The 15,085-nt window shown below is 36.5% G+C and overlaps 1 protein-coding gene across 3 annotated transcripts in view; it reads left to right on the top strand.

The window, feature by feature from the left end:
- Positions 1-15,085, top strand: part of Tent2 (terminal nucleotidyltransferase 2) — a 53,671-nt gene that overhangs the window by 10,646 nt on the left and 27,940 nt on the right. For 2 of the 3 annotated variants that reach the window (XM_038321607.1, XM_038321605.1), the window contains 5 exons: positions 19-108; positions 2,629-2,866; positions 11,106-11,220; positions 11,308-11,399; positions 12,584-12,662. In XM_038321607.1, the coding sequence (XP_038177535.1) occupies positions 19-108; positions 2,629-2,866; positions 11,106-11,220; positions 11,308-11,399; positions 12,584-12,662 (614 nt within the window). The remainder of the gene's footprint in view (positions 1-18; positions 109-2,628; positions 2,867-11,105; positions 11,221-11,307; positions 11,400-12,583; positions 12,663-15,085) is intronic. The other variant, XM_038321608.1, reaches the window with a different exon arrangement.

Here is a 15,085-nt window from a genome sequence, read left to right on the forward strand (position 1 = left end):
ATTCTGTGTTTTTGGTAGCTTGTCTAGAGCTGTGACCTTACAGCCCCTGACATATGGAACTGTCAGTCCAATACAGACCTCCACATCCCCATTGTTTCGAGGAAGGAAGTAAGTATTTTTCAACTGCTTTTTTAAAAAAATGTTATAGTTGACTGTGTAGCAGCTTTATGAAATTATGTGGAGAGTATGGCCCAGGTTTTGTTTTCTGATACCTGTGCAATTAGATTAGTCAAAGAATTTTAAAACTTCTTTGGGTTCAAACATTTTAATGAATCTGGAGTTGTTTTATTCCTGCTACTGTGTGTTTTAGATGGAATAAAGCTATGTTTCTTTAGAAATCTGTGTTTTGATAATTTTAGCTTCATCAGATGCCTTCTTATGAATTTACTAGGGTTGCCATAGCAAAGTGCTGTAAACTGATATTTGATGCCATAAAGAGTCTAAAAATCGAGATCATACTTAGCACGGCTCTCTTCCTTTGCAGCCCTACCTTAGCATGTAGATTCCTGTTCTTGTACTGTGTATTCTTTCCTACGCGGTGATCTGATCTCTTCAGGATACATGATAACAGATTAGGGTCCGTCCCCCAGGGACCCAGTCACACTTAATTGTCTTTTGAAAAGTTTTATCTCATAAGATACTTTCTGTTAGTTTGGTTTTTTTTTTTTCCTGAGCCAGGTTTTTGTTTGTTTGTTTGTTTTTGTTTTTATATGTAGCCTTAGCTGTTCTGGAACTAACTAGCTCTGGAGACCCGACTGGCCCGGGACTCACAGAGATCCACCACTTGCCTTTACCTCCCAAGTGCTGGAATTAAAGGCGTGCACTACCACACCTGGCTGATATAAGGCTTTCTATAGGCATTTCAGAAACCAGTCAATTTTAAAATAAATAATAGAATTTCAGAGGTATTTGTTAAAGTAACATTTCATAATATTTGTACAGAATACCTTTTAAAACGTATTTGATCATTTTATAGTTTCTATGTTTAGTTAAAAATAATTAATAGTAATTTAAATGTAGTAGTGTTCTAAAAACTTTAAAATAATGTCATTAAGTCTCATTGTTATCTTCTGCTTATGCAAAAGCTGTAAGATACAGAAGTTATAGTTATTCAAGCAGAGATGGTATAGCTGCTTCTAGAACCAAGGCTTATGATAAACATTATAAGTTTTTCTGGATTATCATTGGGAAAGTTATATAATGAGTTTAAGAATATTGACTTCGAACCGGGCGGTGGTGGCGCACGCCTTTAATCCCAGCACTCGGGAGGCAGAGGCAGGAGGATCTCTGTGAGTTCGAGGCCAGCCTGGTCTACAAGAGCTAGTTCCAGGACAGGCTTTAAAAAAAAAGCTACAGAGAAACCCTGTCTCGAAAAACCAAAAAAAAAAGAAAAAAGTAAAAAAAAAAAAAAAAAAAAAAAAAAAGAATATTGACTTCGTTAGTTTTATAATTTTGAAATTGCCTTATAACCAATTGGTAACTCATGAGTGAAGATTAGTTTCATTAGTTCATAGTAACAGATATTGTTAAAAAATAAGATTTGTGTTTTTAATTGAAGCTACTCAGTGTATATGTTTAAACTCAGTTTTAAAAAAAGCAAATGTCCTTTTACATTTCTAGCCCTGTATATGTTTATTTATGAGTAAGAGTTCCAGATCTATAAAGAGTTAGAATAATCTTCAAGGAGCAGTGTAATAATAAACTTTTAGTGGCATTGGCCCATAGGATTTTAGAGCTTGAAAGAAATTGGACCATTTTCTGTGGCAAAATATTTCATGTGAACAGCTTAGGTTATCAATGAAATAAATACCATTTTCCCTGTCAAATTACTCATTTTTACTCTTCCTCATACTGGAGTTTGAGCCCGGGGCTTCACAAGTACTTGGCAGGTTCTCTGTGCTGACTTTATTTTGAAAATTTTCAAACTTTCTGAAAAATGTAAAAGTGTATTTTTCCCTTGATTTATTGTAAAGTTTAACTGTGTTTGTTTTTTTTTCTCTTTTCTCACTCTCACACTTTTTCTCCAAATTATAGTAAAGGAACTGTTGACATTATTTATCTGAAAACACTTCAGCCTTTTCCTTACCAAAGTAAAGACATTCCCCTATGTAACCAGATTGCTTTAATTATGCCCATACATCTATGTTAATGTATATTATATGAAATGCAGCTTGTTTTCAAGTGTCTCCTGTTGTCTAATACCCTTTATAGCTTTTATAAAAATGTCAATTTAGTTTTTCCCATTGATGAGCCAGAACATAGGTATATTCAAAGAACCTTTAAAAAATGTCACACACACATCACTCAGTTTATTTACCCTCTTGTTAGAATTTATCTTTAATTCTTAGTGCTTGTATAATTCCACAAGTATGCATTTTTCTCTATTGTTTTCACTGTGGGGGATGACTCATTTTGGTAATTCAAAAGCCATTAATTATCTTTGTTTTTGGAGGACATTGGAAGACATCTCTTGTTCTGAAAATGCATATTAAAAGTCCATTAGGGAGTTAATAATGTAATTCTATCCAAAGAGCCACAGTGCTGTTATTATCTGTTATTTATATTTGTATGCTTCTGTTGTCAGAAAGTTGTGTCTCTAGTCACTAAGGTGTATTTGCTTGCTTTCAGGAGAATCAGCGATGAAAAAGCCTTTCCTCTTGATGGTAAACGACAGCGTTTCCATTCACCCCACCAAGAGCCAACTATAATTAACCAGATAGTGCCTTTATCAGGTGACCGAAGATATTCCATGCCGCCATTGTTCCACACACACTATGTACCAGATATAGTAAGATGTGTTCCACCTCTTCGAGAAATTCCACTGTTAGAACCTAGAGAAATCACACTGCCTGAGGCCAAAGATAAGGTAATTATAATGCAGATGTTCACGTAGCCTTTTGGAAATTTCACATAAAAAAATGTACTAAAAGGATCAGGAAAACCTAATTTTATACCATTTAGAATATGTGCTTTTTTGAATGTTTAAAGTTTTATTTTCTTTCTAAATTTCACTTTGATTTTTTTTTTCCTAGCATAAGTACATTTGTCAGGATCACATTTTTTTTTTTTTTTTTCTGATTTACAGATTTGGGATAAGAGCCTAAAAGATTTCATTTCTTAGTTGTTAGAGAATTCTCCTACAACTGGTTTTTTCTCAAATTAATTATTAATGGTGGTGGTGGTTGGTTTTTGAGACAGTCTCTTTATATAGCTCTGGCTGTCCTGGATCTCACTCTGTAGATCAGGATGGCCCAGAATTTAGAGATCTGGCTGCATCTGTCTCCAAGTGCTCAGATTAAAAGTGTGTACCACCATGCCCAGTGAAACTTGTTTTTACTCTAGAAAACATGAATATTCATATGGTAATTTAATAAAATGTTAAAAAGTATTGTCTTTTGGACTTTCTCTTAGAAGATATACATTAAATGGTGTGATCATAAAAGATTTACAAGGGGTTGAAGAGATGGCTTAGAGGTTAAGAGCACTGACAGCTCTTTCAGATGTCCTGAGTTCAGTTCCCAGCAACAACATGGTGGCTCACAACCATCTGTGATGAGATCTGGTGCCCTCTTTAGGCATGCAAGTATACATGCAGGCAGTAGATAAAAATAAATTAATAAAGATTTATCAAAAAATCAGTAAGAATTATTTCGATTAAATGAAAGTACTTGCTCCTCCTTGGACAATGATGTTAGCGTTGGGAACAAAGAGTCCTTTACTGTCTAATAGGAGAATGTTGCTCTCCTCTGCAGGTGGTTGGGAAGGGTGTATAATGTCTACCATCCTTTTGTTCGTAGAGTGATACTGTAAACTTTCCCTTCTCTTCCCTCCCCTCTACTCCGTCCTTTTATTTCTTCACAGAGTCTTGCTTTGTAGTTCAAGCTGGCCTTAGATTGAAACTCACCCTTTTTAAATGTACAGATCAGTATATTTTACTAAGTTCACAAGGTTGTGCAGTTATCTCTTTCCAAAACATACTCAGCACTCCTTAGAAAGTTTGTACCTCAACAGTGTTCATTTTCCTTCCCACTTCCTGTAAGTAGAATCCTTTGATCTATGGCCATTTGTGCCTAGTTTCTTTCATTTAGCATAATGAAAGGGTTTATCCATGTTTGTTTTTATTTTCGAGACTACTTGCCATGTAGTTTAGACGAGCCTTGAACACATTATGAGTGTTGAAACTGCATTTCTTTTCAGTAGGATAATATTTTGTTGTGTAGATATATACCATATCAGTCTAATGGACTTTTAGGTTTCTGACTCTAGATTTTATGAATAACGGTGCTGTAAATGTCTGTGTACGAAGTTTTGCATGGATATTTGTTTTCACTCTGTTGATACATATACAGGAGTGAAATTGTTGGGTAATATGGTAAAATATGTTTAACCTTTTAGGAGCATTTTAATTTTAATTTCCCACTGGTTTTGTCTAGCATTTCCTGAACATTGCCAAGATGTGCTGGAAAGTAGATTTTATATGTAGACAGATGTTCCACTTTCTTTACATCCCTGTCAACACTTGTGACATTTATTTGTGAGTCTCTCTCATTTTAATTCCTTGCAGTACTAGAGATGGAACCCAGGGCTTTCAACATGCTAGGCAAACACTGAACTACTGTTGAGGTTTATTCTTGCCTCTTTTTATTAGAGCCATTCTAGTATGAAATTGGTTTCAGTTTTCATTCCTTAATGTCATTTGCTTGTTGGACATTTCCTTGGAGAGATGTCATTCAAATTTTTTTGTCCAGAATTTAGTAGGTAGATTTCTTGTTGATGACCTCTAAAGCTGAAAACCTTTTCATTTCTATGTATTCAGTTTATTAGTTTATTTATTTATAGTTTATTTATTCAGCTTCTTTGGTTGCTTTGCTATTAGTGTTGAATCTCAGAAACCACCACTCAATGCAGTGTCTTGAGTATTGATGCCTGTCTGTTATAAGATTTGTTAATTTATTTATTTTGAGACAGGGCCTCATTATGTAACTCTGGCTAGCTTGAAACTTGATATGTAGACCAAGCTGTCCTTAAACTCACATATATCTCCTGAGTGCTAGAGTGTATTCTAAGAATTTTTGCTTTTAAGTTCTTACATTTAGGACTTTGCTCCATTGAAATAGGCTTCAGCTATATTCTCCTGCTTATTGATTCATTTGTCACGGGATTATTCATTAAAAAAAACTTTATCCCTTTTGTGCCAACATTTTCCTTACTATGAAGTAATAACAATTAGACAAAACCAGTGGAAAGAGGAGAAAGCAAAGCAAAATGAAAAAAGCAATATGGGATGTTCTGGTGTTCTTTCTTCCTTTTTTCCCTGTTCCTTCTTTGCTTTCTAAGTTTAACTCCTATGTCATAATGTGAATACCTATGATATAAGGCCAATGAGGTGAATTCTCTGAATGGATATAAAATAGTTACTAAATATCAGAAATACATTTTTATATATATTTATGTTTGTAGTTAACTAGTAGAACTAACCAAAGAGCTTACTTTTACATATAGTTTAGGTATATGTTGAATCTGTAAATTTAATAATGTATAATTGATATTAGTCAATAATATGTGATTCCATATCTTTCTTTGCTTTGTCATATAGAAAAATTAATCCTAAATCCTATCTTTGGAATTAAGGCAGTTCCCCTAGAAAAGTAGAGATAGGTTTTATAGTTGAATCAATTTCTCTGAGTGATACTAAAGAAGAAAAGTGCTTCTCTTTGTTCTTTAAATGAATACTTTATTTCTGGAGGCAGGATCTCACTGTATAGCTCAGGCTGACTTTGAACTCATGATCTTCTTGGTTCTACTTTTTGAAAAGTCAGATTACAGGTGTGTGCCACCATACCTGACGTAAGTGCTCTCTTTTAAAGCACGTCTCTGTTCTCTTCTCTGTTCATTGATATCTTTGCTCTTTAGACATTCCATTCATATTATATTATTTATTCTTTTAATAACCTAGTAGCATATAGTTATTGTCCCAAATTTTATGTTGTTCAGAAAGTTAAATGGTTTGCTCAAAGTCATATCTTGTAAGTGCTAAAGCCAAGCTCTGACACCTGTGTCTAAAAATACAAAGAGGAGGAATTTAATGTGTTAAAGTCTAGGATAGAGAGACCACGTTGTGAGACCTGGTTGTAACATCATGTGATCTGTGATAGTAATAACTAACAATTTTACTGAGTGTCTTTTGCTGCCAGTAATGTGATAAGCAATTATGTAGAGTGTATAGTGAATACAGTATCTGATGTGAGATAAATAGGCAGTGATTTGGGCTCTTGAAGGCATAGTCCAATGGCATTGAAAGTTTTTGAAATAACATAATTACTTGTATTTTGGGAGAACAGAATTGTTTGTTTTAGAATGAGGTGACTTTGGAGGTGGAGAGTCATCTCATAGGTTATTAATGTTTCTGGATAAGAGATACTGCTGCATTAAGTTGTGACAGATGGTAGTGGACGTGATGTGTGAGATAGTGTCCAAGGAAGGTGGATAGGGTTTTGCTTTGTGGCTTAAGCTTGGCTACATATTCACAATCCTCCAGCCTCAACTTCCCAAGTGCTGGGATTACAAATGTGCACCATTTTGACCCACGTGTAACTACAATGGGTTTCATTTAAGCATTGTTAGAATTTCCTTATTTTGTGATGCAACAGACACTGATGAGTACCTATTGTAATATCTGGGATTATGTTGTTCGACTTCAGTTAACAAACTGTTGTGAGTCTTTCTCTGTCCTAACAACCAGCTCCCAAATCACAACACAGAGACTTATTAATTATGAAAGTTCATCAATAGCTTAGGTTTGTTCCTAACTGGCTCTTATAGCTTAAATTAACCTGTATATTAATCTACATCCTGACACATGACTTTTACCTCTATCCCATTTTGTGTATCTGACTTGTTCTGTGGCTGTCTTGCCTCTCTGCCCTTCTTCTTCCCAGCATTCTTTGTGCCCGAAAATCCAGCCTGACTGTTGGCCATTTAGCTTTTTATTAGACCAATCACAATGACATGTCTTCCTATGGTGTGAAAGACTATTCCACAACAACAAGCATTTTCTTTAAATGACCAGATAGCAAATATTCTAGGTGTTCAAGCTATTTGAGTTATTAGCTCTTTTTTTTCCCTCCCCACTTAATAAAATGTGAAAATAATTTAACTTGTTCATACATAATAGACTAGAAGCTGTATTTGGCCTGTGGACCCTAGTTTGCCAAATCCTTCTTCTGGATAAATCTAACCCTTATATGACATTTAATTTTTACATTAACCATTTTTACATAATTTATTACAAACTTGGGTGCCTATATCTTGATATGACAAATAGCAAACTAGGTACATAAAATGTCAGTGATAGTGTTATTAAACATCTCAGCTTTAACTTAACCATTCCAACATTATATCACTACTATGTACTAACAGAGGAGCAATCTTAGTTTAGTTCATATTTTCCCTTTTAATTAGGGTCAGCTTCCAGTTTTTAAGTATTTCTCATGAATATATGCACATTTCTGTGTTTTGTTTTTTGGCATTGCAGCTGTATCTGTTAATGTAGCTTCTTTTTCTCTTTCATCTTCTGACTATTCTTGATCTTAAACTTTTCCATGTAAAACACATTTTCTTAATTTTTAGAAAGAAGGCTTATGTTTTATTTGTTTGTTTTGATTATATTGACTCTGTACCTGTTTCAGGAGAATTGATTTGTTTACCAGTAGTTTTCTCATCTGTTAACATGGTATAGGTATTTATTTTTGTTTGGAGATAGGATCTTGCTCTGTTGACCGTGCTGACCTCAAATTCACACCAGTCCTTCCTCTACCTCCCAAGTGCTGGGATTACAGGCATGAACATCCCAGGCTTACCTCTTTACATTTTTGATGTCTCTTGCATCAGTATTTTTGTGCATTTCAGCCTGTAAATCCTGCATAGCTTTTGGAAGATATACTTGTTAATAATTTCATGCAGTTTGCTTCTGTTATAAGGTTTTTCAGTATAAATTTTTCTTGTTAGTATATGTGATTTAAATTGTTCTTTATCTTCTTAGCAAGTTAAAGTGAGAAAAGACCTTTAAAATATATAAAATGCCCTTATGTCTCCAGGGAAATGTTTTTCACTTTAGCAGTGTTTCTCTAATCATTCTTATAAAAACTTTATGGAAATTATTTCACATTTTTTAGGTATTATTCCTAAGCCTTTTTTGTTTTTGTTTTTATTTTTTTCATTTTGAAATTTATTCTTTTTGGATTTTAGTCGTTTTCCCCCATCCCCCATGTTATTTGTATTTGAGTGAGATAGATACTTTTTCTGTGCTCCTTTTAGATGGGGAAGGCTAGGCAGGCTAGCCTCATGTCTCTGAGCCTTTTCTGCTTTCCTTCTTCCCTTCTGTTGTCTAGACTAGGAATTTTTGCTTTTACAGTATTGGTGCTTTTAGAGCAGATGTCCCCAGGGCCAGGCCTGTGTCTTGTAAGACGGTAGCTGTGTCACTGGTCTTCCGTGCCCTACTCCTTGCTATGGCAACCAAAATGGTTCCCACATCACCACCTACCTCTGCAGTTAGTCATTCCCGACCTTCCCTTTGCCTCTGACAGCCCTGCCTTCTTTAGATTTCAGGGCCTCACAGTATTTTTGTTAGTGTTTTTGTTTGTTTGTTTCTTTATAAGGGAGTTTTCATTTAAGTTTGAGGTTCCTGAACTTTTAGTGGCCTTGGTTTGCTTATAAATTACAGCTTGTGCAGGTTTCTCCTAGAATTGTATATTATTCTACATTGAGGGAACCCTCAGTTTGGAGGCAAAGAAGCAAAAGGTAGAAGCTAGAAACCATTTGATTTCTGGGAATCTGATTGTAGGGCTATTCTAATGTTCTTTCCCTTTCTTCTTACTGCTTTAGTGCTTTGATACTGTGCCATTCTGGTATTAGTGTTTGACCTTCACTGGTCAGGTTTGGGGTTCATGAAGAATACCTAGTCAGTTAGGTGTATTTGTTGTCAGTGTTTGATTTTGGTTTAGTTTCATCTGTTTTATTTTCCTACTTGCTGTTTGTGTGTGTGTGTGTGTTTGGGGGGGGCAGGTATTTACAGATTTTTTTAAAAAAAATTGTGTCTGTTTCATGGTCTAGTTGTCAACAACTCTTGAACCTTCTTAAATATTCTGAATATGATTTTAAAAATAACATCTTGCCGAGCGGTGGTGACGCACGCCTTTAATCCCAGCACTCGGGAAGCAGAGGCAGGCAGATCTCTGTGAGTTCGAGGCCAGCCTGGTCTACAAGATCTAGTTTCCAGGACAGACTCCAAAGCTACAGAGAAACCCTGTCTCAAAAATCAAAACAGAACAAAAACAAACAAAAAACATTTTAAATGATGAATGAGACTTTTGGTCTGTCATATGTAGACTCTGGGAGGCTTAAGAGAGGCTGAAAACACAAAAGAGATTGAAGAATTGATGAAGGTGTTTCTGCTCCTGAGGTGAACAGCAGGCTTGGATTAAAACACACACACACACACACACACACACACACACACACACACACACCCCACTGGTAGAGGGCCATGGCAACAGGACACTTTGTCTTAACAGAAGGAAAGAGGTGAGATTTCCTTCAGGGCTATTAATTTATGTGCTTTAGCAAGATGAGGAATTATAGTTGGTATTTTTAATTTTCTTAGTTTTCCCCCCTTTCTTTTTCTTTTGAGACAGGATCTCATGTAGCCTAGGCTGTCCTGGAATTCCCTATGGAGCCAAGGATGGCCTTGAACTCCTGATCCTCTTACCTCCATCCTCTTGAGTGCTGGGATTTGCAGATGTGCACCACTACGCTTGGCTTTTCTTAGAAAAAATTTAATAGGAACTATCTGCAAGAGAAAGTAAGTTTAGGCAGTAAACATTTTCGAATGGAATAGTGAAAAATGGGAATAGTATCTAAGCAGAGACAGGAGAGTAAAGGCTGAGTAATGCTAAAGACGCTAAACTAGGCTAACCTTTATACCCAACCTTTGGAAGCCTCGACTTCCCAAGGTTTTCAGTTTTGTCTTGTACCTTAGGTTTACTTTTAGTGTTTTTTTTTTTTTTGCTTTCAGATGAGGATTTTGCAGCACAGACATTAGAGCCTGAGGAATAAAGTTTCTAAGGCATGATGAAAGAGAATGGTTTGGGAGATGCATTCTGGGATAGTGGCTGCATAGGGAAGGGTACTGATGGAATGGAAGAAAAAGCATTTCAGGGTCTAGACCTAGTCATTGGTGACTAGGTCTAGAGCAGATGTGTTAGAGGTGGGGGTGATAAGAGAGTGAGTCGAACAGGAAATTGAAGCTGAAGTAGTGTAATGGGATTTAAAATAACAGAACTAGAACACATAGCTATGAGAGTACACAAGTGAGAAATAGTGAAAGAATTTCAGAAGTAGAGTATATTGTGGTAAGTGTAGCTCACTACAGATAAGGGCATCCTTTATCATCTTACCATCCTGTGCTAATGGCGAGAGTTGGGGTGAAAGGAAAATGTTAACACATAACTGTCTAAATAAGGGAGATTGGCAGATGGTAATCTCATCGGAAGAAGTCAGGGTTCAGAGAAAGTTATAAAAAGTAGAATAGAGGGTAGTTTGTTTGAATATGGAAGATGGGGATGTTCTAAAACCTGCTCTGTATGACATTCATCAGTAAGACCACTAGAGGTAGAAAAAACTTCTTGAAAGAAACCTATAGTAAATATTTTAGGATATGTCATGTACATATGGTTTCTGTTGCCTATTCTTATTTGCTTTGCATATTCTTACTCACTTGTGATAATGACTCTTAAAAGTATAAACATTATTCATGAACCTCATAAAAACAGACAATGATGAAAAGGTTTTAGTTTGCTGAGCTACAATTATACTCATGTATTATTTGACTACTTTACTTTTAATTAATACTTTATTTTTTAAATTTATGTATAGTTTCTCAGGCCATTCTTTGTATGTGAGTAACAATAGCTTTGAATCAGAAAGTGTTAAGAAGAAGAGTATGTATTTTTTAATGTTGTCAGTATTCATTTATGCTGCTTAGTAGAGTAGTTATAAATTTCTGACTAAATATTTTGTTTTTTGTTTTCTTTTATGGTGTACTCAAGCTGAGTCAGCAGATATTAGAGTTGTTTCAGACTTGTCAACAGCAAACAAGTGACTTGAAGAAGAAAGAACTCTGTAGAGCACAGCTGCAGAGGGAGATCCAGCTGCTCTTCCCTCGTACGTCTGCCTGTTTTGCATGCCTTTCTTGTCTATGCTCCTGTTTACAACTGCAGACTTTCTTACTGTTTTCTTCTGCTTCTCTAGAAAGCAGACTTTTTTTGGTTGGATCGTCTTTAAATGGATTTGGTGCCCGGAGCAGTGATGGTGATTTATGCTTAGTTGTTAAAGAAGAACCAGTAAGTGATGAGACATTATTCCAAATCCGTTTCTCAAGATAAATCAGATAAAGAATAGAACTTGAGTTATTTTAATTAATTATTTGAAATGTCTGTTTACTCTAGCTCCAGAAGGACATCTTCCCCTGCCCCACACATGTAAGGCACCAGCATGTTGTGCATAAGAGCCGCTCTAGTGGTTCTGAGCGGTTGAAGTCAGCTAGCTCTGACATGTGTGGTTTTTAAAGTGTTGCCTCTTATTATGAAATGCCACTGGGTGGGTCAGGTGTTTATAGGATGCAATAAAGCAAAACATGGCAGTATTCTTGATATGTTTTCTTACCATTTGAGTTCTTAGTGAGTCCCTTTTTTATATCTGATTTTTCTTTGAAAATGATGTGGACTTTGAATTTTTTTTGTTAAAAACTAAAAATTTATAAACTTTTAAGTTTATAAAAATTTAATGTAAGACTATTGTGATTTATTATATTTAACAAGTTTTTCTAAGATATTTTGTTTCTGGTTTATTTTTATTTAATAACTAAATTGTGTTATTTATAATTATAATTATTTGGATTTCCTGTTAACTTATCTTTTGACTATATTTTAGTATTATCATAATAAATACTCAATAAACTTACTTACTGCAGCCTCTTGTAGTTGTTGAGGAATGTGCTATTTTTCTGTGATTTGAGATAATATAAAGGGAAAGAAAGGGAGAAACCAAGCAAAGAACCCCTTACATGTCAGTATAATGGAGATTGTAAGCCATGCAGCTAGACTACATGACTACACTCAAGCATGTCTTACTAGCTCTGTGGTCTTCATCATATGTTTAAGTCATATTGCCACAGTTTATATACAAATTAACTCTACATTGTATGTAATTCATAAGCCCTTCACATTATTAATAAGGAAGTAACAAGTTGCTAAGTTAAGATTTTGTTAAATTTTTTTGGAAGAGTTTTTTTTTTTTTTGAACATCATTTATACAGAAGAGAAAAATGACATGGTTCTTTTCAGTTAAAAAAATTTGATTCTGAAATTTGAATCTGAAAGATAAGCATTGTGGGTTGACTTTTTCTGTAGTATTTAATTTGAAAAGTATTTTGAAAGAAAAATATGCTTTGTGTTTTGCTGTTGTGTTATTTTAAAAAAACACTTAAGCTAAAGAAAAATAATGAAAAAACACTTTAACTTTTCAGTGTTTTTTTCAGGTGAATCAGAAGACTGAAGCCCGCCATATACTCACCTTAGTCCATAAACACTTCTGTACTCGACTGTGTAAGTCTTAATGCCTTCTGACTTAACTAGTATTTAAAATGTTGACCACTTCATTTTTCTGGGAAAAGTTGCTTATTTTCTGATGAGACTAGATATATTGTGGATTGTTTTCTTCTAACTAAATTCTTTTAAACTTTCTCTTTTAAAGATGGGATCTTGCTATAAATTTAGATAGCCCAGGCCGACCTTGAACTTGTGATCCTCCTGCCTCAAGCTCTTGAGTTCTGGGGTGACAGGTGTGTACCATCATGCCCATCTTCTCTTAACTTTTGGCTACTTTTCACTTTTGGTTAAAAAGCATGATTTAGCAAATCGTTGTTGAACTTTCTTGAAAACTATTCTATTGAATGCATTTTGAGAAGGTGTCTAGGTTTCCCTCCTTCCTCCCAGAAGTTTATAGACCTTCAGGAAGATAGGCATGAATGAGCTGTAAGGCAACTACCGGAAGAGCCAGAAGTGTGATAGAAAATGTAAGGTTTACAGCACTAAAGGGAAAGGTCTCCTGGCAGTTGGGAGCCAAGGGATACCACAAAGTCCACTACACAACAAACCTCACAAAAAACACAGGATGCTAGATACCTTTGCTTGGGAGAGAATCTGCAGAGATCTAAGTGGGAGGCAGGCTTTATATGGGGGTTCTTGAGGGCAGAGCTTTCCAGGGTGACCTGGGGTTGGTGGGATATTTGTGGCCTAATCTTGGACTTTTTACTCTGTCGGGTAAACCTTGGCTGCCTGGGTCTCTAGGGGCTGGGTAATGACTCTTTAGGGTATCAATTGAAGAGAGAGATAGGGGAGTATTCTGAATTGGTTGGGGGAGGATGTTTGAAATGGTAAAAGGTAGGCATGGCTGAAAGGTAAGTGTAATGTCCTCTACTAATGCTACCTGAAGAGAGAGCACTTGGAAAAGGGCTAGAGACCATTGTGAGTTAGAAGGTAGGAAAAGACAGTGGCAAGGAGAGAAGACAGTGAGTCATTGGTGACCCAAGGATGAACTTCTTTGATTCATGTGTAAGAAGTTCCGCTGTGGCCAGAGTGTTTAGACAAGGTGCCCGTTCTTGAATAGTATCGTCTAATTTTATTTGATAAGTGTTTAGTGGACACAAAGGAAGATCCCATTTAGTGACTCAGGACCCAGAGAGCATATCTCTCTTTTTCTGTAACATAGGGAGAGAAGGGCAAGTTAATTCCAGGAGATGTACAGCTGGGGCCTAGTGGAGGGCCTGTTGAAGCTTACCAAAAGGCTTGGTAATGGACACAAGGAGGAGCTCATGTGAAGGGGCCCAGGGCTGCCTTATATAAAGGGTAGGAGAGAAGAAAGAAAGAAGGAGTTCAAGAGCATAAAAAGTCAGCTATCCCTAGGAAGTATCCATAGAATTTTGTCCTTGGTGGTAGAGACTGAAAGCAACTGGATCAGAGGCTTCTTACGACCTTGTGAGTTGAAGTAATAGCTAATTCCAGATAAGTAACCTGCAGAGTGGACAGCTGGACCTTAGAGGATAGAGCCCTGTATTGCTCCCTGGACAGAAAGTTTAATACAGTAGAGGTGTCTGCCTGGCTAGTTTGCATGTGTGGACCACAAAGGAGAAGATCATCTATGTATTAAAAAGCTTGGATTTAGGAAGAGACAAAGAGAGTAACTCAGAGGCTAGAGCCTGACCAAATAAGTGTGGGCTGTCCTGGAATTCCTGGGGTAGGATGGTCCAGGTGAGTGGGTAAAAAGGTGAGTATCTACGTCAGTCCAAGTGAAGACAAAGATACTTTGTGAGTAGGGATTGAGAGATATGGGAAAGAAGGCATCCTTGAGATCTAAGACAGAGAAATTGGAGTCCCCTCAGGGGCTGGTGGAGAGGAGACTATAGGGTGAAGGGGAACACTGCTGAATTGTTAAGTCAGAAGTCCTGAACCAAGCAGGAGGTTCCCTTGGGTTTTTAAAGCACGAATATGGGAGTACTGAAGGGAGGAGAAGTGGCGTGTGGAAGATCCTTTCTTAAGAGGCCAGAGATGAGAACCTCAAATCCCCTGAGATTTGGAGAGAGAGTGGGTATTGAGCTGGGTGATGTAATTGGTAGGGTTTTGCAATTGGATGACAAGAGGGGAATGATGTTTGGCTATACAGGGTTTGGGGGTGTTCAATACTCAGGAATCCACCTGGGAGGTTGGTAAAGGGAATGGTGTATTAGATTGTGTGATTTGGAAGGAGGAGCATAACAGCCTGTGAGCCTGGAGTCAAGTGGATTGAGAGGCTTCCACTTTGGCTAAGAGGTCCTTTCCCAACAAGGGGATAATACAGGTTGGTACCACTAGGAAGGAATAAGTAGGGGGATTCCCTTAAAAATGCAACTAGGTGGTGGGGTTTGGTGAGGTTGGTAAGACTGTCTCCCAACCCTACCCAACAATAGGAGAATGAAAAGGAAAGGTGGCTC

This window comes from Arvicola amphibius, chromosome 3 (genome assembly GCF_903992535.2).
Source record: "Arvicola amphibius chromosome 3, mArvAmp1.2, whole genome shotgun sequence".
NCBI classification, from domain to species: Eukaryota; Metazoa; Chordata; class Mammalia; order Rodentia; family Cricetidae; genus Arvicola; species Arvicola amphibius.